Below are 22,085 nucleotides of genomic sequence, written 5' to 3'. Positions count from 1 at the left end.
CCAACAGAGCTCCTCGGTGCGGAATGACCTTGATGTCTGCACTAAAGTGGATTCATGACGACTAATGGGATGAAATACACTTTTACATTATAAATCTATGTTTTATGGGAGGCCGTTTCTGTAAGACAAAAAGAGGGAAAGTTATTAAACAAAAGAAAGGAAATGTGACTGAATTGTTTATGAGCGTGTGGAAATACAGCTGCAAATAAATTACCTTTCTCTCAGGCATTTTGAAGCCCTCTTTATAGCGGGACAGAGCTTGGTTACGTGTGGAAAGCCATTCTGCTGATGGTAATTCACACGTGATAAAGGAAAGCTATAAAATCGTGAAGTTTTTCTAAATAAAACCAAATGTCTTTAACAAGTCACCACTAATGATAGAGTACGCATTCATGCTTTGATGCTAAATCGTAGCGCTGCCAGCTAATGTGATGCAGAGAGACAGTACCAAGTAAACATATACATGAGGTCTGCGGTTAACACAGGCTGAAGAGAATTGAAAATATGTCAGTAGATTCCTCACTGGTGGATTTAAACAAAGCGGTTGCTAACAAGCGTCTAAATGGGACGACTAAACATCATCACGCCCAACATTAGCCGCCTTTAGCTTAGCGGTGGTGACGTGAAGTCATGTGACCGTGCTGTAGTTCCTTTATAGCCCAACATTAGCCGCCTTTAGCTTAGCGGTGGTGATGTGAAGTCATGTGACCGTGCTGTAGTTCCTTTATAGCCCAACATTAGCCGCCTTTAGCTTAGCGGTGGTGACGTGAAGTCATGTGACCGTGCTGTAGTTCCTTTATAGCCCAACATTAGCCGCCTTTAGCTTAGCGGTGGTGACGTGAAGTCATGTGACCGTGCTGTAGTTCCTTTATAGCCCAACATTAGCCTCCTTTAGCTTAGCGGTGGTGACGTGAAGTCATGTGACCGTGCAGTAGTTCCTTTATAGCACAACATTAGCCGCCTTTAGCTTAGCGGTGGTGACGTGAAGTCATGTGACCGTGCTGTAGTTCCTTTATAGCCCAACATTAGCCGCCTTTAGCTTAGCGGTGGTGACGTGAAGTCATGTGACCGTGCTGTAGTTCCTTTATAGCCCAACATTAGCCGCCTTTAGCTTAGCGGTGGAGACGTGAAGTCATGTGACCGTGCAGTAGTTCCTTTATAGCACAACATTAGCCTCCTTTAGCTTAGCGGTGGAGACGTGAAGTCATGTGACCGTGCTGTAGTTCCTTTATAGCCCAACATTAGCCACCTTGACCGTGCTGTAGTTCCTTTATAGCCCAACATTAGCCACCTTTAGCTTAGCGGTGGTGACGTGAAGTCATGTGACCGTGCTGTAGTTCCTTTATAGCCCAACATTAGCCGCCTTTAGCTTAGCGCTGGTGACGTGAAGTCATGTGACCGAGCTGTAGTTCCTTTATAGCCCAACATTAGCCAACTTTAGCTTAGCGGTGGTGACGTGAAGTCATGTGACCGTGCTGTAGTTCCTTTATAGCCCAACATTAGCCTCCTTTAGCTTAGCGGTGGTGACGTGAAGTCATGTTGACCGTGCTGTAGTTCCTTTATAGCCTCCTTTAGCTTAGCGGTGGTGACGTGAAGTCATGTGACCGTGCTGTAGTTCCTTTATAGCCCAACATTAGCCACCTTGACCGTGCTGTAGTTCCTTTATAGCCCAACATTAGCCACCTTTAGCTTAGCGGTGGTGACGTGAAGTCATGTGACCGTGCTGTAGATCCTTTATAGCCCAACATTAGCCTCCTTTAGCTTAGCGGTGGTGACGTGAAGTCATGTGACCGTGCTGTAGTTCCTTTATAGCCCAACATTAGCCGCCTTTAGCTTAGCGGTGGTGACATGAAGTCATGTGACCATGCTGTAGTTCCTTTATAGCCCAACATTAGCCTCCTTTAGCTTAGCGGTGGTGACGTGAAGTCATGTGACCGTGCTGTAGTTCCTTTATAGCCCAACATTAGCCACCTTTAGCTTAGCGGTGGTGACGTGAAGTCATGTGACCGTGCTGTAGATCCTTTATAGCCCAACATTAGCCTCCTTTAGCTTAGCGGTGGTGACGTGAAGTCATGTGACCGTGCTGTAGTTCCTTTATAGCCCAACATTAGCCGCCTTTAGCTTAGCGGTGGTGACATGAAGTCATGTGACCATGCTGTAGTTCCTTTATAGCCCAACATTAGCCTCCTTTAGCTTAGCGGTGGTGACGTGAAGTCATGTGACCGTGCTGTAGTTCCTTTATAGCCCAACATTAGCCTCCTTTAGCTTAGCGGTGGTGACGTGAAGTCATGTTGACCGTGCTGTAGTTCCTTTATAGCCTCCTTTAGCTTAGCGGTGGTGACGTGAAGTCATGTGACCGTGCTGTAGTTCCTTTATAGCCCAACATTAGCCACCTTGACCGTGCTGTAGTTCCTTTATAGCCCAACATTAGCCACCTTTAGCTTAGCGGTGGTGACGTGAAGTCATGTGACCGTGCTGTAGATCCTTTATAGCCCAACATTAGCCTCCTTTAGCTTAGCGGTGGTGACGTGAAGTCATGTGACCGTGCTGTAGTTCCTTTATAGCCCAACATTAGCCGCCTTTAGCTTAGCGGTGGTGACATGAAGTCATGTGACCATGCTGTAGTTCCTTTATAGCCCAACATTAGCCTCCTTTAGCTTAGCGGTGGTGACGTGAAGTCATGTGACCGTGCTGTAGTTCCTTTATAGCCCAACATTAGCCACCTTGACCGTGCTGTAGTTCCTTTATAGCCCAACATTAGCCACCTTTAGCTTAGCGGTGGTGACGTGAAGTCATGTGACCGTGCTGTAGTTCCATTATAGCCCAACATTAGCCGCCTTTAGCTTAGCGCTGGTGACGTGAAGTCATGTGACCGAGCTGTAGTTCCTTTATAGCCCAACATTAGCCACCTTTAGCTTAGCGGTGGTGACGTGAAGTCATGTGACCGTGCTGTAGTTCCTTTATAGCCCAACATTAGCCTCCTTTAGCTTAGCGCTGGTGACGTGAAGTCATGTGACCGTGCTGTAGTTCCTTTATAGCCCAACATTAGCCACCTTTAGCTTAGCGGTGGTGACGTGAAGTCATGTGACCGTGCTGTAGTTCCTTTATAGCCCAACATTAGCCTCCTTTAGCTTAGCGGTGGTGACGTGAAGTCATGTGACCGTGCTGTAGTTCCTTTATAGCCCAACATTAGCCACCTTTAGCTTAGCGGTGGTGACGTGAAGTCATGTTGACCGTGCTGTAGTTCCTTTATAGCCCAACATTAGCCTCCTTTAGCTTAGCGGTGGTGACGTGAAGTCATGTGACCGTGCTGTAGTTCCTTTATAGCCCAACATTAGCCACCTTTAGCTTAGCGGTGGTGAAGTGAAGTCATGTGACCGTGCTGTAGTTCCTTTATAGCCCAACATTAGCCACCTTGACCGTGCTGTAGTTCCTTTATAGCCCAACATTAGTCACCTTTAGCTTAGCGGTGGTGACGTGAAGTCATGTGACTGTGCTGTAGTTCCTTTATAGCCCAACATTAGCCACCTTGACCGTGCTGTAGTTCCTTTATAGCCCAACATTAGCCTCCTTTAGCTTAGCGTTGGTGACGTGAAGTCATGTGACCGTGCTGTAGTTCCTTTATAGCCCAACATTAGCCTCCTTTAGCTTAGCGGTGGTGACGTGAAGTCATGTGACCGTGCTGTAGTTCCTTTATAGCCCAACATTAGCCACCTTTAGCTTAGCGGTGGTGACGTGAAGTCATGTGACCGTGCTGGAGTTCCTTTATAGCCCAACATTAGCCACCTTTAGCTTAGCGGTGGTGACGTGAAGTCATGTGACCGTGCTGTAGTTCCTCTATAGCCCAACATTAGCCTCCTTTAGCTTAGCGGTGGTGACGTGAAGTCATGTGACCGTGCTGTAGTTCCTTTATAGCCCAACATTAGCCTCCTTTAGCTTAGCGGTGGTGACGTGAAGTCATGTTGACCGTGCTGTAGTTCCTTTATAGCCCAACATTAGCCTCCTTTAGCTTAGCGGTGGTGACGTGAAGTCATGTGACCGTGCTGTAGTTCCTTTATAGCCCAACATTAGCCTCCTTTAGCTTAGCGGTGGTGACGTGAAGTCATGTGACCGTGCTGTAGTTCCTTTAGAGCCCAACATTAGCCACCTTTAGCTTAGCGGTGGTGACGTGAAGTCATGTGACCGTGATGTAGTTCCTTTATAGCACAACATTAGCCGCCTTTAGCTTAGCGGTGGTGACGTGAAGTCATGTGTCCGTGCTGTAGTTCCTTTATAGCCTAACATTAGCCGCCTTTAGCTTAGCGGTGGTGACGTGAAGTCATGTGACCGTGCTGTAGTTCCTTTAGAGCCCAACATTAGCCACCTTTAGCTTAGCGGTGGTGACGTGAAGTCATGTGACCGTGCTGTAGTTCCTTTAGAGCCCAACATTAGCCACCTTTAGCTTAGCGGTGGTGACGTGAAGTCATGTGACCGTGCTGTAGTTCCTTTATTGCCCAACATTAGCCTCCTTTAGCTTAGTGGTGGTGACGTGAGGTCATGTGACCGTGCTGTAGTTCCTTTATAGCCCAACATTAGACACCTTTAGCTTAGCGGTGGTGACGTGAAGTCATGTGTCCGTGCTGTAGTTCCTTTATAGCCTAACATTAGCCGCCTTTAGCTTAGCGGTGGTGACGTGAAGTCATGTGACCGTGCTGTAGTTCCTTTAGAGCCCAACATTAGCCACCTTTAGCTTAGCGGTGGTGACGTGAAGTCATGTGACCGTGCTGTAGTTCCTTTAGAGCCCAACATTAGCCACCTTTAGCTTAGCGGTGGTGACGTGAAGTCATGTGACCGTGCTGTAGTTCCTTTATTGCCCAACATTAGCCTCCTTTAGCTTAGCGGTGGTGACGTGAGGTCATGTGACCGTGCTGTAGTTCCTTTATAGCCCAACATTAGCCTCCTTTAGCTTAGCGGTGGTGACGTGAGGTCATGTGACCGTGCTGTAGTTCCTTTATAGCCCAACATTAGCTTTTTCATTTAGAGAATGATAAAGTGTCCTCACACAGAGTAGCTTCCTCTCAGTGTAGCCTCACTACCTGAGTGGAGCTACAGCTCTGAATACTAATGATGGACTCTCTCCTCTCCAGCTAGTGTTCGCCTGCTGTCTTTCTCTTTCTTTAAAGCCTACCATGCTGCTCTGTCTCTGCGGTCACTTTATTGTGACCTCATCAGTATGCGCCTCACACAGGTCACCTTTTTCTGCAGAGGAGGATTGAGGAGAGCTTTAAGACTTCACTGAGTTTCAACAGTTTAAATCCTTATAGAGGAAATCTTTCTCAACCGTGTTGCCCTGGGTTTAATGTACTATAGTTTATCTTTCTGCTGACTTTTCTTTTAACAACTGCAATATTATAGAACTCTAGTGACACATATATACATAAAGCACTATTTTCAGTTCACTTTTTAACATTACAGCATGGAGACACTACATACTGATATACACCTGAACATCAGCAGGAGAGGACTCTTTAAAGTAGAGACACTACATACTGATATACACCTGAACATCAGCAGGAGAGGACTCTTTAAAGTAGAGACACTACATACTGATATACACCTGAACATCAGCAGGAGAGGACTCTTTAAAGTAGAGACACTACATACTGATATACACCTGAACATCAGCAGGAGAGGACTCTTTAAAGTAGAGACACTACATACTGATATACACCTGAACATCAGCAGGAGAGGACTCTTTAAAGTAGAGACACTACATACTGATATACACCTGAACATCAGCAGGAGAGGACTCTTTAAAGTAGAGACACTACATACTGATATACACCTGAACATCAGCAGGAGAGGACTCTTTAAAGTAGAGACACTACATACTGATATACACCTGAACATCAGCAGGAGAGGACTCTTTAAAGTAGAGACACTACATACTGATATACACCTGAACATCAGCAGGAGAGGACTCTTTAAAGTAGAGACACTACATACTGATATACACCTGAACATCAGCAGGAGAGGACTCTTTAAAGTAGAGACACTACATACTGATATACACCTGAACATCAGCAGGAGAGGACTCTTTAAAGTAGAGACACTACATACTGATATACACCTGAACATCAGCAGGAGAGGACTCTTTAAAGTAGAGACACTACATACTGATATACACCTGAACATCAGCAGGAGAGGACTCTTTAAAGTAGAGACACTACATACTGATATACACCTGAACATCAGCAGGAGAGGACTCTTTAAAGTAGAGACACTACATACTGATATACACCTGAACATCAGCAGGAGAGGACTCTTTAAAGTAGAGACACTACATACTGATATACACCTGAACATCAGCAGGAGAGGACTCTTTAAAGTAGAGACACTACATACTGATATACACCTGAACATCAGCAGGAGAGGACTCTTTAAAGTAGAGACACTACATACTGATATACACCTGAACATCAGCAGGAGAGGACTCTTTAAAGTAGAGACACTACATACTGATATACACCTGAACATCAGCAGGAGAGGACTCTTTAAAGTAGAGACACTACATACTGATATACACCTGAACATCAGCAGGAGAGGACTCTTTAAAGTAGAGACACTACATACTGATATACACCTGAACATCAGAGGAGAGGACTCTTTAAAGTAGAGACACTACATACTGATATACACCTGAACATCAGCAGGAGAGGACTCTTTAAAGTAGAGACACTACATACTGATATACACCTGAACATCAGCAGGAGAGGACTCTTTAAAGTAGAGACACTACATACTGATATACACCTGAACATCAGAGGAGAGGACTCTTTAAAGTAGAGACACTACATACTGATATACACCTGAACATCAGCAGGAGAGGACTCTTTAAAGTAGAGACACTACATACTGATATACACCTGAACATCAGCAGGAGAGGACTCTTTAAAGTAGAGACACTACATACTGATATACACCTGAACATCAGCAGGAGAGGACTCTTTAAAGTAGAGACACTACATACTGATATACACCTGAACATCAGCAGGAGAGGACTCTTTAAAGTAGAGACACTACATACTGATATACACCTGAACATCAGCAGGAGAGGACTCTTTAAAGTAGAGACACTACATACTGATATACACCTGAACATCAGCAGGAGAGGACTCTTTAAAGTAGAGACACTACATACTGATATACACCTGAACATCAGCAGGAGAGGACTCTTTAAAGTAGAGACACTACATACTGATATACACCTGAACATCAGCAGGAGAGGACTCTTTAAAGTAGAGACACTACATACTGATATACACCTGAACATCAGCAGGAGAGGACTCTTTAAAGTAGAGACACTACATACTGATATACACCTGAACATCAGCAGGAGAGGACTCTTTAAAGTAGAGACACTACATACTGATATACACCTGAACATCAGCAGGAGAGGACTCTTTAAAGTAGAGACACTACATACTGATATACACCTGAACATCAGCAGGAGAGGACTCTTTAAAGTAGAGACACTACATACTGATATACACCTGAACATCAGCAGGAGAGGACTCTTTAAAGTAGAGACACTACATACTGATATACACCTGAACATCAGCAGGAGAGGACTCTTTAAAGTAGAGACACTACATACTGATATACACCTGAACATCAGCAGGAGAGGACTCTTTAAAGTAGAGACACTACATACTGATATACACCTGAACATCAGCAGGAGAGGACTCTTTAAAGTAGAGACACTACATACTGATATACACCTGAACATCAGCAGGAGAGGACTCTTTAAAGTAGAGACACTACATACTGATATACACCTGAACATCAGCAGGAGAGGACTCTTTAAAGTAGAGACACTACATACTGATATACACCTGAACATCAGCAGGAGAGGACTCTTTAAAGTAGAGACACTACATACTGATATACACCTGAACATCAGCAGGAGAGGACTCTTTAAAGTAGAGACACTACATACTGATATACACCTGAACATCAGCAGGAGAGGACTCTTTAAAGTAGAGACACTACATACTGATATACACCTGAACATCAGCAGGAGAGGACTCTTTAAAGTAGAGACACTACATACTGATATACACCTGAACATCAGCAGGAGAGGACTCTTTAAAGTAGAGACACTACATACTGATATACACCTGAACATCAGCAGGAGAGGACTCTTTAAAGTAGAGACACTACATACTGATATACACCTGAACATCAGCAGGAGAGGACTCTTTAAAGTAGAGACACTACATACTGATATACACCTGAACATCAGAGGAGAGGACTCTTTAAAGTAGAGACACTACATACTGATATACACCTGAACATCAGAGGAGAGGACTCTTTAAAGTAGAGACACTACATACTGATATACACCTGAACATCAGCAGGAGAGGACTCTTTAAAGTAGAGACACTACATACTGATATACACCTGAACATCAGCAGGAGAGGACTCTTTAAAGTAGAGACACTACATACTGATATACACCTGAACATCAGCAGGAGAGGACTCTTTAAAGTAGAGACACTACATACTGATATACACCTGAACATCAGCAGGAGAGGACTCTTTAAAGTAGAGACACTACATACTGATATACACCTGAACATCAGCAGGAGAGGACTCTTTAAAGTAGAGACACTACATACTGATATACACCTGAACATCAGCAGGAGAGGACTCTTTAAAGTAGAGACACTACATACTGATATACACCTGAACATCAGCAGGAGAGGACTCTTTAAAGTAGAGACACTACATACTGATATACACCTGAACATCAGCAGGAGAGGACTCTTTAAAGTAGAGACACTACATACTGATATACACCTGAACATCAGCAGGAGAGGACTCTTTAAAGTAGAGACACTACATACTGATATACACCTGAACATCAGCAGGAGAGGACTCTTTAAAGTAGAGACACTACATACTGATATACACCTGAACATCAGCAGGAGAGGACTCTTTAAAGTAGAGACACTACATACTGATATACACCTGAACATCAGCAGGAGAGGACTCTTTAAAGTAGAGACACTACATACTGATATACACCTGAACATCAGCAGGAGAGGACTCTTTAAAGTAGAGACACTACATACTGATATACACCTGAACATCAGCAGGAGAGGACTCTTTAAAGTAGAGACACTACATACTGATATACACCTGAACATCAGCAGGAGAGGACTCTTTAAAGTAGAGACACTACATACTGATATACACCTGAACATCAGCAGGAGAGGACTCTTTAAAGTAGAGACACTACATACTGATATACACCTGAACATCAGCAGGAGAGGACTCTTTAAAGTAGAGACACTACATACTGATATACACCTGAACATCAGCAGGAGAGGACTCTTTAAAGTAGAGACACTACATACTGATATACACCTGAACATCAGCAGGAGAGGACTCTTTAAAGTAGAGACACTACATACTGATATACACCTGAACATCAGCAGGAGAGGACTCTTTAAAGTAGAGACACTACATACTGATATACACCTGAACATCAGCAGGAGAGGACTCTTTAAAGTAGAGACACTACATACTGATATACACCTGAACATCAGCAGGAGAGGACTCTTTAAAGTAGAGACACTACATACTGATATACACCTGAACATCAGCAGGAGAGGACTCTTTAAAGTAGAGACACTACATACTGATATACACCTGAACATCAGCAGGAGAGGACTCTTTAAAGATACTCGTGTGTGTGTTGACTCACCGCTGCTTGTCGGTGTGTGTTGGACAGAATCCCGTGGATCTTCACTTTGTCTTTCTGCATCTGGTCCACATCTACCCACAAGTCCTTGCTCATTGGGTCTGACGGGGTGTATGTTTTTGACGTGTAGTAGTTGTGATCTGTGTCCTCCTGCAGGCAAAACAACAGAAATGTAATAGGACTTAATGGAGAGATGAGATTTCGCTGAGCGTCCTTAGACTTCCTGTACATCGAATTCAAAGTAACCAATAAACTGTATTTACAGATTTAGCAAAAACCTCAGAAAACATAATAAACATAATTCTTCTGCTAATTAGATTACATGACGATGCATTTCCTTTCCATTGTGCCTGCGTTCTCTTTGTCCTTCAATTCAACTCCGTGGTTCTTTTCATTGGCGCACGAAGACCGTCTGCTAATGAAATTAAGAACAAACAAGGAAGCCAATTTCCTCTTTCCTCTCTTAAAGTAAAAGCAGGCTGCACCGTCAGGATGTGACAGAGAGTGGACTTTTATGAGCCATGTGGGAGATTTCATAGTTTCCTGAACAGTAATAGTGAGGATGCTCGTGTCTTCGACTTCCTGTTGCTCGTCTGCAGTTTAATGAGAAACCGTACAGCTGTGTTTTTAAAGTGAACGTTGGTAAAGTCCGGGAGCTGAGCTGTGTGCCCCGTTCACACCAAGGCTTTTCCCGTTCGAGCTCCGTGTGCTTTTCTGGTTCGGAACCGGTTCTTCGGGTTCAGCTCCCGCTCTGTTCACACCGCTCAGAGCCCGACTGGCATGACGTAACCGTTTGCGTGCCTGCTTCGTAAAGCCAAACCGCGCGGAAACCCCTCACATCGACAACAACAACGACCGATTGTATTGAAGCGCTACTCGTTTTGGTTTTACTCTGTTGAAACGAAATGGAAGAAATGGGACGACTTTACTACAGTCGTTACATTCAAAAGTTATTTCTCTTTGCATCAACTTCAACGACGATTCCGTAGGAGAAAGAAGGTAAATATACGTCCTATTCGATGGCGTGAGAGCTAGCTGTTGTTAGCCTCTGCATGCGCCAAGCTCCGAATACCCAGCTTTGCAGCATTCATTATTTTGGTATAACATTAAAGCTGATGCCCCTGCCCCCGCCTCGACGTAAGCGTGACGTATGCAGTGCTTGCTTTCTAGACCAACAACTTTTTGGTGCTTGAAACAAACTGGATTCCGGAGCTTAGAGGCGGCTCCGCTGCGGTGTGAACAGGAAAAACCGGTGCTTTTCAGGCTCTAGCTCCGAACCGGCCCTGGAACCGCGTTGGTGTGAAAGGGGCTGTGAAGCTGACCGTTGAGCGGCCCAGACCAAGCAAGGAGGCAGAGGCAGAACGTCCAAAAATATAACCCGGCGTGGGCAATTATTAAAAACATGGGCACAAAGTTCACCGCCTCAATCCTGCGGTTCTCCTTGCACACATCCTGCAGCCACAAGGATCTCACACCCACACCCAGCCCTCTCCACAGACAGGGCAACAGAGCCTAAATACCCACCCTCCAATCATCACAACAAGACACAGGTGAGGGGGAGGAGACACCACAGGACACCAGGTGCGCACACTCATCAGCCACAGACAACATAAACTGTGCAATCACGCTAATAAAGTGCCCTATCACCCGGCCTGAAGCCGTCAGTCTCGTCACAGGGGCATCACAGTCACTTTTACACCGCTATGGACATCTTTTGATATATATCCTGCTTACTTGAAGTAAACGGTTGAGTGTTCTTGTATTTTAATGTGTGTTTTTTTAACTCAGGACTGTGGGAAACAGTATTTTGATCCTTCTGTGTGTACAAACATATATAAAGTTGACTGACTGTAGAAGCTGCGTGAGATACGCTATAAGTGAATATAACACATTATCATGCAAGGCAAAGCAAGTTTATTTATACAGCACCTTTCAACACGAGGCAATTCAAAGTGCTTTACAGAAATGAAAGACATTAAGAAACAAACATCCGACAGTCAGACACAGCCACCATATTCAAATCCCAATTAAAAACCCACCTGTTCAAATCTGCTTACTCACTGTAGTGCTCCCCATTATACGTTTCATTTGTGTCCACTTGACTGTCTCCTCCATGATTTCCTGTTTGTGTTTTTATCTTGTTCTGTTGCCTATTAGCTTTTATTTAATTTTTTTTTTTTTTTTTTTTTTTTTTTAAATAGTACGGTGTCCTTGGGTGTCATGAAAGGTGCCTAAAAATAAAATTTATTATTATTATTATTATTATTATTATTATTATTAAGAAACATATTATAAAATGGCATTTAAAAGCAACCACAAGTCAAAGTCAACTTTATTATCAATCTCAAAATATGTTTGTACAGAAAGATCGAAATACTGTTCCCACAGTCCCGAGGTCGAAAACTCACATTTAAAATACAAAAACACTCAATAATTACAAAAAAGACACAAAATAACCGTTTACGTAAGGAAGCAGGATGTATATAAAGAACTAAATAAAACATGAACAACAAAGGAACATGAATTAAAGCGACAGAGCCGTGTGAGATACTCTACACATGTCTAGCTTTCTCTCACCTCCCTTTCTCTCTACGTTCCTGTTTAACTATCCCTGAGTTCTTTCCAGTGTTCACGCTAAACGAACCCCCCGTTGGGAAACTCTAACCCGACCCCACGGCACCTTTTAGTTCCCCCTTTTTGAAATGCACATTATTTGAGTTGACTTCGCCTCTCTCAGCGATGTTAAAGCGGCGCGAGGGAATCAGGAAACGAAAATTAGCCGAAACCCCCAACGAGCCTCTGAGCGGTCCCAGACCTCCATTAACCAATCAGAACCCGTCCTCTCTTATTACTGCACATCAAAGCTACCCCCCCCCCCCCCCCCCCACACTGTGAGCGTTCATTGGAAACCTGACACGTCTGCTCCGAACAGACTGTCCCGCTCTGCAGGCGGGAACACGAACATTCAGAGGAACGCGTGAAGTCCCTTTTCGCTTGCTCTCAATCTGCAGCGAGATGTTTCTGCATATTTAAAGCTGAAGACGTGACATGTGTATTTGTGTAGTTATTTTAAGACGTGAAATAGATCCGTTTGACGTCTGTGAGTTCCCTCTGAACCGGCTTCTCCAAGAGGTCAGGACTCCGTGTTGGCTCGCTCATCGTTTTCTTGAATCCGGTCCAATAAAACACTTAAGTTCGAAGTCTAGATTGAGTTTTTAGGGTCAGACGCCAACATCTAGTCCGAGGGGTTCGAGCGTGAGGCAGGAGTGATGCCCAAACTGTTTTCTAGTGTTGTTGTATTTTTAAGCAGTGATCATGACTTAGGGAAAAGTGTCAAGTATCAAGACATTGACTCCAACTTATTAATATGTTGGAGTCAGAACAAGACGCTCTGTTCTTTCCAGGTTGTTCCGGTGCCAATGATCTGCCGCCGCGGCCTCCAGAGTCGATGTTATACTAGCTGTTACTTTTACTGAACGAAGTGTCGACATGTTCCAGAGAAAGACGAGTCAAAAGAACATGCAAGACACGTCCAGATGGATGTGTTTATCCACTGTGTGAACGTTACGCCACTCGTGCGGTCGGTTCCCCTGACACAGCAGCCGGGGTTATGAAATGTTCGGGGACATAAAAACGGTTTTTAAAGCTGATCTGCCGACACAAACAACGACAGGGAGAGAAGCCGCTACCGACCGCGAGTCCAGACGAGCAGTGAGGCTGCTGCTCTGAAGCAGGTGAGAGGAATCTGACGCCAAAACACACGCTGACCTCAGATCAGATTCCTTCAGCTCCACTTCAGCGCAAGCCGGTGTTATGGAAGTGAAGATATGGTCACAGATATCGAGGCACACGTATGTTGGAAGTGAGAGAAGTCGGCTAGCGTAGCTTAGCATAAGAGACAAGGGTGCAGACAATCCAGTTAAAATCAGGGTATGTGTCTTCAGCCCTTTGAATGTGTGTGTGTGTGTGTGTGTGTGTGTGGTGGTGTGGGTGTGGGTGTGGGTGTAATGACAGGAGGAGTTATGGCATGTTTGTGCTGGGGACTGCCTTTCCATTTAGCAACAGATAATAACCCTCTGCGAGCCAAAAAACAATGAGTGTGTGTCTGCATGTGTGTGTGTGTGTGTGTGTGTGTGTGTGTGTGTGTGTGTGTGTGTGTGTGTGTGTGTGTGTGTGTGTGTGTGTGTGTGTGTGTGTGTGATTACAGTTCAACCTGAGATGATTAGAAGCCAGACTCTTCCGCGTCCGCCATCATTACGACTGAACGCCACAACAAGGGGAGGCCTTTCTCACACGCACACACACACGCACACACACACCACACACACACACACACACACACACACACACACACCACACACACACACACACACACACACACACACACACACACACACACACACACACACACACACACACACACACACACACACACACACACACACACAGCTCATTTCCTGTGTCTGGAGGTTTAAGCAGAAGGTAGACAAACACCTGAGGGCTGATTTTAATATGATATCAAATATTCATCTGCCTTTTCATTACCCAGCATCCAGGGGAGTAATGATTGGCCGAGTGTATTTTTAGACCCACAGCTGAGCAGAGAGCTTTATCGATCCTGCTCTTTACTCTCCTCCCCGTGGAGCTGCACTTCAGTCGGGATTCATTCAGGGGGAAAGACGGAGAGTACATTAACTAATGGGTTTATGATCATGTCCCCGACCCCTTACCTACATCTCTTAAAGGTCTCCTATTATACTATTGTTAGGCCTATAGGGGTGTGCAAACTTTTTTCCACCGAGGGCCTCATACAGAAAGATATTCGAAGGGCTGGGCCGCTCACTAGAGGTCAGGTTTATTGCCTCATAAGTGAAGTTATAAGTTAGCAAAATAGGAGACCTTTAAAATCTACTTTATATAGACATACAGATTTACACATATACAGCTCCTACCTCTATCTGGGAGCTGTTGTCTGTTTCCTCTGCAGACATCAGACCTGGGAACCCTTCAGGTTCCTCAGGCTCTGGATCCTGGTTCTGGTTCTGGTCGTTGTTCTGGTTCTGGTCCTGCTCCTGGCTGGCTCTGTTGCTGTCCATGTTACGAGGTTTCGGAGGAAGCCATCTCCTCCACCTGTGGCTGAACAGCTTCACATCCACTGCTGTTTCCTCATCTCCAGATAGCCCCTGCACGTATGAGTAGGAGACCCCTGAGGAGACAGGAAAACAAGGTGTGAGATTAGCATAGCATACAGCACGGACCACCGCTAAGCTAAAGGCGGCTAATGTTGGGCTATAAAGGAACTACGGCACGGACACATGACTTCACGTCACCACCGCTAAGCTAAAGGCGGCTAATGTTGGGCTATAAAGGAACTACAGCACGGTCACATGACTTCACGTCACCACCGCTAAGCTAAAGGAGGCTAATGTTGGGCTATAAAGGAACTACAGCACGGTCACATGACTTCACGTCACCACCGCTAAGCTAAAGGCGGCTAATGTTGGGCTATATAGGAACTACAGCACGGTCACATGACTTCACGTCACCACCGCTAAGCTAAAGGTGGCTAATGTTGGGCTATAAAGGAACTACAGCACGGTCACATGACTTCACGTCACCACCGCTAAGCTAAAGGTGGCTAATGTTGGGCTATAAAGGAACTACATCACGGTCACATGACTTCACGTCACCACCGCTAAGCTAAAGGTGGCTAATGTTGGGCTATAAAGGAACTACAGCACGGTCACATGACTTCACGTCACCACCGCTAAGCTAAAGGTGGCTAATGTTGGGCTATAAAGGAACTACATCACGGTCACATGACTTCACGTCACCACCGCTAAGCTAAAGGTGGCTAATGTTGGGCTATAAAGGAACTACATCACGGTCACATGACTTCACGTCACCACCGCTAAGCTAAAGGTGGCTAATGTTGGGCTATAAAGGAACTACAGCACGGTCACATGACTTCACGTCACCACCGCTAAGCTAAAGGTGGCTAATGTTGGGCTATAAAGGAACTACATCACGGTCACATGACTTCACGTCACCACCGCTAAGCTAAAGGTGGCTAATGTTGGGCTATAAAGGAACTACATCACGGTCACATGACTTCACGTCACCACCGCTAAGCTAATGTTGGGCTATAAAGGAACTACAGTACGGTCACATGACTTCACGTCACCACCGCTAAGCTAAAGGCGGCTAATGTTGGGCTATAAAGGAACTACAGCACGGACACATGACTTCACGTCACCACCGCTAAGCTAAAGGAGGCTAATGTTGGGCTATAAAGGAACTACAGTACGGTCACATGACTTCACGTCACCACCGCTAAGCTAAAGGCGGCTAATGTTGGGCAATAAAGGAACTACAGCACGGTCACATGACTTCACGTCACCACCGCTAAGCTAAAGGTGGCTAATGTTGGGCTATAAAAGAACTACATCACGGTCACATGACTTCACGTCACCACCGCTAAGCTAAAGGAGGCTAATGTTGGGCTATAAAAGAACTACATCACGGTCACATGACTTCACGTCACCACCGCTAAGCTAAAGGAGGCTAATGTTGGGCTATAAAGGAACTACAGTACGGTCACATGACTTCACGTCACCACTGCTAAGCTAAAGGCGGCTAATGTTGGGCGTTATGACATTTAGTCTTCTGTTCAAATCACCTTAAAATTGAAATTCCATGTAGGCCACCACGAATGTACTTTAATAAATCATGCTCCATCATTTTCTAATTAACTTAATTGAACCCTGTGTTAGCCTGAAGCGCTGCGCAAATGGGTGTTTTGTCCAAGCAAAGATAATTAAACCAGACCCAGTGTTACTCTGAGTCAGATCACAAAGGCGGGGATTATTAAAGCCATTAATCTCCCGCCACTCCTCATAACTCACTGCCCGAAACAGATGCACAATAGCAATGACTCAGCAGCCGTCACACACACCGTCCCACACACACCAGCCGTCACACACAATCATCCCGTCACTGAGTCTGCATGGAGACGCTGCTGACAGGTGAGAAATGCGTCTGTTTAAATGTAAACACTGCTGAAATCTGCTGAGTCATGATAGGAAACAAGGATGAAGAAGGCGTCAAACTGAATTTCACAAGTTCTGTTCTTCATTTCTCGCAAGGTATTTTGATCCTGAATCCATCGTGCACGCCATGTACTGTACACGGTGTACTGACAATATACAATCTGTGTCAAGCTAAACTAAACTTTGTAAATCAAGGCAGCAACTTGAGTCTTAATTTTTGTAATATAACTTTCTTAAATTGGATTTTTAACCGTCTTAACTTGTACTCTTTAATATTCCTGATTGCAGGCGAGCAGTGGCTGTAAATTCTTCTTTTTCAAATGCGCTGCAGATCGCACTGAGCCCTGTTTTACATCCTTCTGCTTCTTCTAAAGCAGGGGGGTCAAACTCAATTTCTTCGCGGGCCACATCAGCATTATAGTTGCACTCAAAGGGCCGGTCGTAACTTTAAGACTATATAAAAGTACATATATAAATATATCATATATATAAAATAATGTATTATATGACATTATTGCCTCTGCATTGGATTATCATCGGATAGGGAAATAACTTCATCATTAACTACGTCTGAAAGCAGAAGTCTAGAGCAAGTCTCTTCAGTGCGTATGTCCCAAAATGATTTAAAAAGAAAAGCCAAATTCTGGAGAAAAAAGAAATAGAAGTGACATTTTGAAATACAAATCTAATTCTATGAAAAAATGCATATTTTGAAGAAAAAAAGGCAAATTCTATGAAAAAAGTCATATTTGAGATGCATTGTGGGACATGTAGTTTATGGGCAACGTGCTTCTGTAGCATGTAACCGTATAATAAACATATTATATTCTTTGCAAGCTCTTGTCGGGCCACATGAAATGAAGTCGCGGGCCGAATGTGGCCCCCGGGCCTTGAGTTTGACCCCCCTGCTCTAAAGTAACGTGCAGCTTCCACTTTCTGGAGCATTAGCATCAAAAGCCCCCTTTTTCGTCTCCTGAGAACCACTGGTCTGAGGAGGAGGAGGAGGAGGAGGAGGAGGAGGAGGAGGAGGAAGAGGAAGAGGAAGGACGCTCTGCCGGTTGAACCCAGTGCCCTCTGTCTCACAGAAGCACCAGAAGAGGAACCCGGAGTGTTTCCCGTCCCAGATCCAGGAGAATTAGCACCGCAGCGACTTTGTAAAGTTTTTTTACGAGTGCTATAAAAATGTATTACCAATTGTCCTCAAAAGCTTAATCCTATTAGGGGAGCTTATCCAAGCATGCTGAGCATTAGCCTGCATGCAGGGGACAAGTCTGCAGGCCGTCAGCCCACTCTCACACCCTGTGAGAGTGGGGCACAGAGGGGATTTGAGCCTTTGCAGACCATTGTCATGCACTAAAACCTATACACCTGTTAGAGACTCTCCTGGTCCCCGGCTTGAGCTTCTTCTCAGGATCCTTGTTTCTGATCCTCTCCAGAGGGAAGGAGGCATCACATACAGAGACTAGTTCCTGAGCAGTGTCCTTCACATGCTGATATCCCAGAGAGGGAGTCACACAGTCACAAGATGGAGGAACAGGAAGCAGTATCAATGTTTACTTCAGATCAGCTCCACGTCAGGAATGAGCATGCTTGATGTCTCTCTCCATAATGAGCATGCTTGATGTCTCTCTCCATAGAGGCTGAGTCATCATGTTCATCACAGAGCTATCATCTGCCTCAAGCAGTCCTGATGCTCTCCTATCACACATCCTGTCATGCTCACAGCTACAGTTGGTACCCTTGTTAGCATGCTGCTCTCATGCTGGAGGAGGACACTCAGGATGTTCCCAACACAAACCCACTACAGGAGAGGACAAACATCTCAGTCTGCAGCGTCCTGGCCAACATCCCCACACTAACACTCCCGTCCCTCAGGGTCGTTAGTCACAGTTATGTATACTCTGATCAAAGAGGCACCCACACATCTCCTTCCACCCTGAAAGGATCCTTGTCGGTTCCTCCATGTACGAGGGAAACCTGGCAAACAGCCGCTTCTTTACAACACAGCGTGACCAACATAGGGACCTGGAATACATGGCAGCTTTTTCCAGGAAATCATGAACCTGAATTTACTGAGAGGCTGTTACAACTCAAATCAAGTTGTATTTATAGAGCACATGTCTAAGCGATGTCTGGTGGAGCCAAAGTGCTGTACATAAAATAAAACAGCCTACAGTCGAGACGCTTTACAGCAAATACAACAGCTCAGACCCTCTGTCCTCAGACCCTCTGTCCTCAGACCCTCTGTCCTCAGACCCTCTGTCCTCAGACCCTCTGTCCTCAGACCCTCTGTCCTCAGACCCTCTGTCCTTAGACCCTCTGTCCTCAGACCCTCTGTCCTCAGACCCTCTGTCCTCAGACCCTCTGTCCTCAGACCCTCTGTCCTTAGACCCTCTGTCCTCAGACCCTCTGTCCTCAGACCCTCTGTCCTCAGACCCTCTGTCCTTAGACCCTCTGTCCTCAGACCCTCTGTCCTTAGACCCTCTGTCCTTAGACCCTCTGTCCTCAGACCCTCTGTCCTTAGACCCTCTGTCCTTAGACCCTCACATCGTACAAGGAAAAACTTCCAGAGAGAAACCCACAGTTTAAAGGGAACATGGGAGAAACCTCAGGGAGAGCAGCAGAGGAGGGATCCCTCTCCCAGGACGGACAGACTGCAATAGATGCCGTGTGGAAATCCAAGAGATAATACATTTTACAGCATAGATTTAATTGAATTACAGACTTTATTGGCTGTGCATAAAGCAACAATCTCAATACTACTAGATTGTTGTGTTGACATGTATGTTATGCAGAGATGGGAATGGGAACACAAATACCTGTACTTTCTACTTCTCACATGTTGAACTCAAATACCTGTACTTTCTACTTCTTACATGTTGAACTCAAATACCTGTACTTTCTACTTCTCACATGTTGAACCCAAATACCTGTACTTTCTACTTCTTACATGTTGAACTCAAATACCTGTACTTTCTACTTCTCACATGTTGAACTCAAATACCTGTACTTTCTACTTCTTACATGTTGAACTCAAATACCTGTACTTTCTACTTCTCTCATGTTGAACTCAAATACCTGTACTTTCTACTTCTCACATGTTGAACTCAAATACCTGTACTTTCTACTTCTCTCATGTTGAACTCAAATACCTGTACTTTCTACTTCTCTCATGTTCCAAACAGCTGGTTCCTTTAGTCTGAATGTGTGTGGGTGCGTGGTCATTATTCTTCAGAGTCACTGCGTGCCTATTGGTTGGAACACGATCCGTGTATCCATCACTTCCTGGTCTTCTCTAAAGAAGAGGGACCAATGGAAACGTTGTCATGTTGCCGTTGGTCACCATGGAAACATTCATTAGCTAACAATGACATTATTGTTCTATTAATATAAAGGGAGGTCAGGGACTCTTTAAAGCAGCTGCTAGCTATGGGTACTTTTTACTGAAGTACACTTCAAAGCCTCTTTACTTTCACTTGAGTAAAGAAGTTTAGTCAGTACTTCTACTTTCACCAGAGTATTTTTAAACACGAGTATCTGTACTTCTCCTCGAGTAAAGGATGTGTGTACGTTAACATCTCGGCTATGTTACTTTTATGTCACTTTTCTTTGTCCGGGGTTTCTCTAATCATGCCGGGAAAACTCTGGGTCTTTTTTCCGTCTAGCATTCGTCAGGGTCTCGAGGTCGGACCCCTGATGGACGCCTAAAATAACGACCAAGCAGGAGGAGACTGGCCCTCAGTGTGAAGCTGTTCCTCGGCTTTTGTTTGAGAGGAAATCTTTCCCCTCCACTTTTCTTTGGGAGCGGCTTAAAGCCCCCGCATACCTTCATCCCGACTCTGTGGCCGAGCTCACGCCTGTCAACGCCTCTGCTTCACAAACACCGGAGGGACTGTGATTTGGTTCCACCTAAAACCTTTCAAGGACGTTCAGGAGGTCGTACAAACAGCAGAATAAAAGGCTGCTGCTCTGACTCAGTGCTGCTGACAGGAGACCACCACACATGACTGGAAAGAGAAAGAGGGGGACGCTCTGTTGCATTCGTGCATGTTAAGTGTGTGGGGTGCAGAGAGAGAGAGTCCTCAGCCACTGTGAGCGGCTCCATCGGTGCAGCAGCAGCAGCCCTCTGAGTGCACATCAACTCACAGGGGGTGTCAGGAGGTGCATGCTTGTGTATTGTGTTCGTGCATTCGTGTTTATGTACACAAGTCATGTGTTAATGTGTGAATGTTTTTTATTTTGTACGTAGGATTTGATGTGGAACTGCAGGAGTCCAGAGCAAGTTCCCTTACAAGGACAAACAAGTATACAGATCGTTTCCTGTCGTGATGCTTCGTAATGTATTGCGGGCAGCTGTTGTCTGAGATGGCAGGCTGTGGTCTTGTTAGATGTGCCGAGAGGGAGGACTGTCTCAGGTGAGACGGCTTGTATGCGCAGCTCCACTTGCTGGAACAGCCTGCAGTCCAAATGGAAATTGAGCAATTTCATTTCTCTGAATGTTTTGAAGGCCCGTCCGCACGAGATGCTTTCTGACACGACGGGTGATGAAGCCATATCTAGGAGCTTATATTATTTAATAGTTATCCATTTATTTTATTGTTCTGTTTTGTTTATAGTAAATCTTCCTTTTAATTATTATTTAAGTTGATCAAATAAGTTGTACTATGCCTCTGTTTGTTGTAAAGGCAGCCTGGGCGCGGGGGAGGGGAGGCCTGCTCATTGTAAAGCTGGGATACAGGTGGTAGTGGGCGGCGCACCCGGTAGGCTGATGGTTTCTACCATCGGGTAAGAAGGAAGAGAAAATGCTGGATGCGTTGATAATAAATTGCACTGAAACGACTTTTGCTCGGACCTTGATTTTTACCCATGCGTCAGATTCGCTGACGGGTGCCACAGCGGCGCTTCACTTTGCGTTATATTTCTTTCTTATATTTTTATGATTTTGGCCGCTATAATGGGTGGTTCATGTGGAACTAACTTGATGCAGGTCTCCCTGTAAAAGAGATCCATGATCTCAAGGGACCGATCCGTCTAAACAAAGGTTTGAAATGAAATGAATTGTGATTTATCGAATCGTAACATTATGTGCTGTCTCATATTGTCATGTATCGTAAGTTTTGTAACCTAACGTACTGTATCATAATGCATCGAATCGTACTGTGTTGTATCGTAACGTACCGTACAGTAGAATAGAATAGAATATATCTTTATTGTCATCACACATCAGTGCAACGAAGTTCAGTTGGCATCTCTCAATGCAACACATAACATGAATAAGAACACATCCA

General features: G+C 44.9%; 1 protein-coding gene across 1 annotated transcript in view; it reads right to left on the bottom strand.

Moving 5' to 3' along the window:
- LOC117443340 (uncharacterized) overlaps window positions 1–18,816 on the bottom strand; it is a 62,419-nt gene extending 43,603 nt beyond the window's left edge. Inside the window, exons 1-4 of the mRNA XM_071202584.1 lie at window positions 18,715–18,816; window positions 18,177–18,287; window positions 14,701–15,048; window positions 9,752–9,898 (exon numbers count right to left, since the gene is read on the bottom strand). Of these exons, the coding sequence (XP_071058685.1) occupies window positions 9,752–9,898; window positions 14,701–15,048; window positions 18,177–18,287; window positions 18,715–18,816 (708 nt within the window). The remainder of the gene's footprint in view (window positions 1–9,751; window positions 9,899–14,700; window positions 15,049–18,176; window positions 18,288–18,714) is intronic.
- Window positions 18,817–22,085: the final 3,269 nt, after the last annotated feature.

This window comes from Pseudochaenichthys georgianus, unplaced genomic scaffold, assembly GCF_902827115.2.
Source record: "Pseudochaenichthys georgianus unplaced genomic scaffold, fPseGeo1.2 scaffold_589_arrow_ctg1, whole genome shotgun sequence".
NCBI classification, from domain to species: Eukaryota; Metazoa; Chordata; class Actinopteri; order Perciformes; family Channichthyidae; genus Pseudochaenichthys; species Pseudochaenichthys georgianus.
The sequence above is the reverse complement of the archived record's forward strand: the minus strand, read 5'-3'. Positions and strand labels throughout refer to the sequence as shown.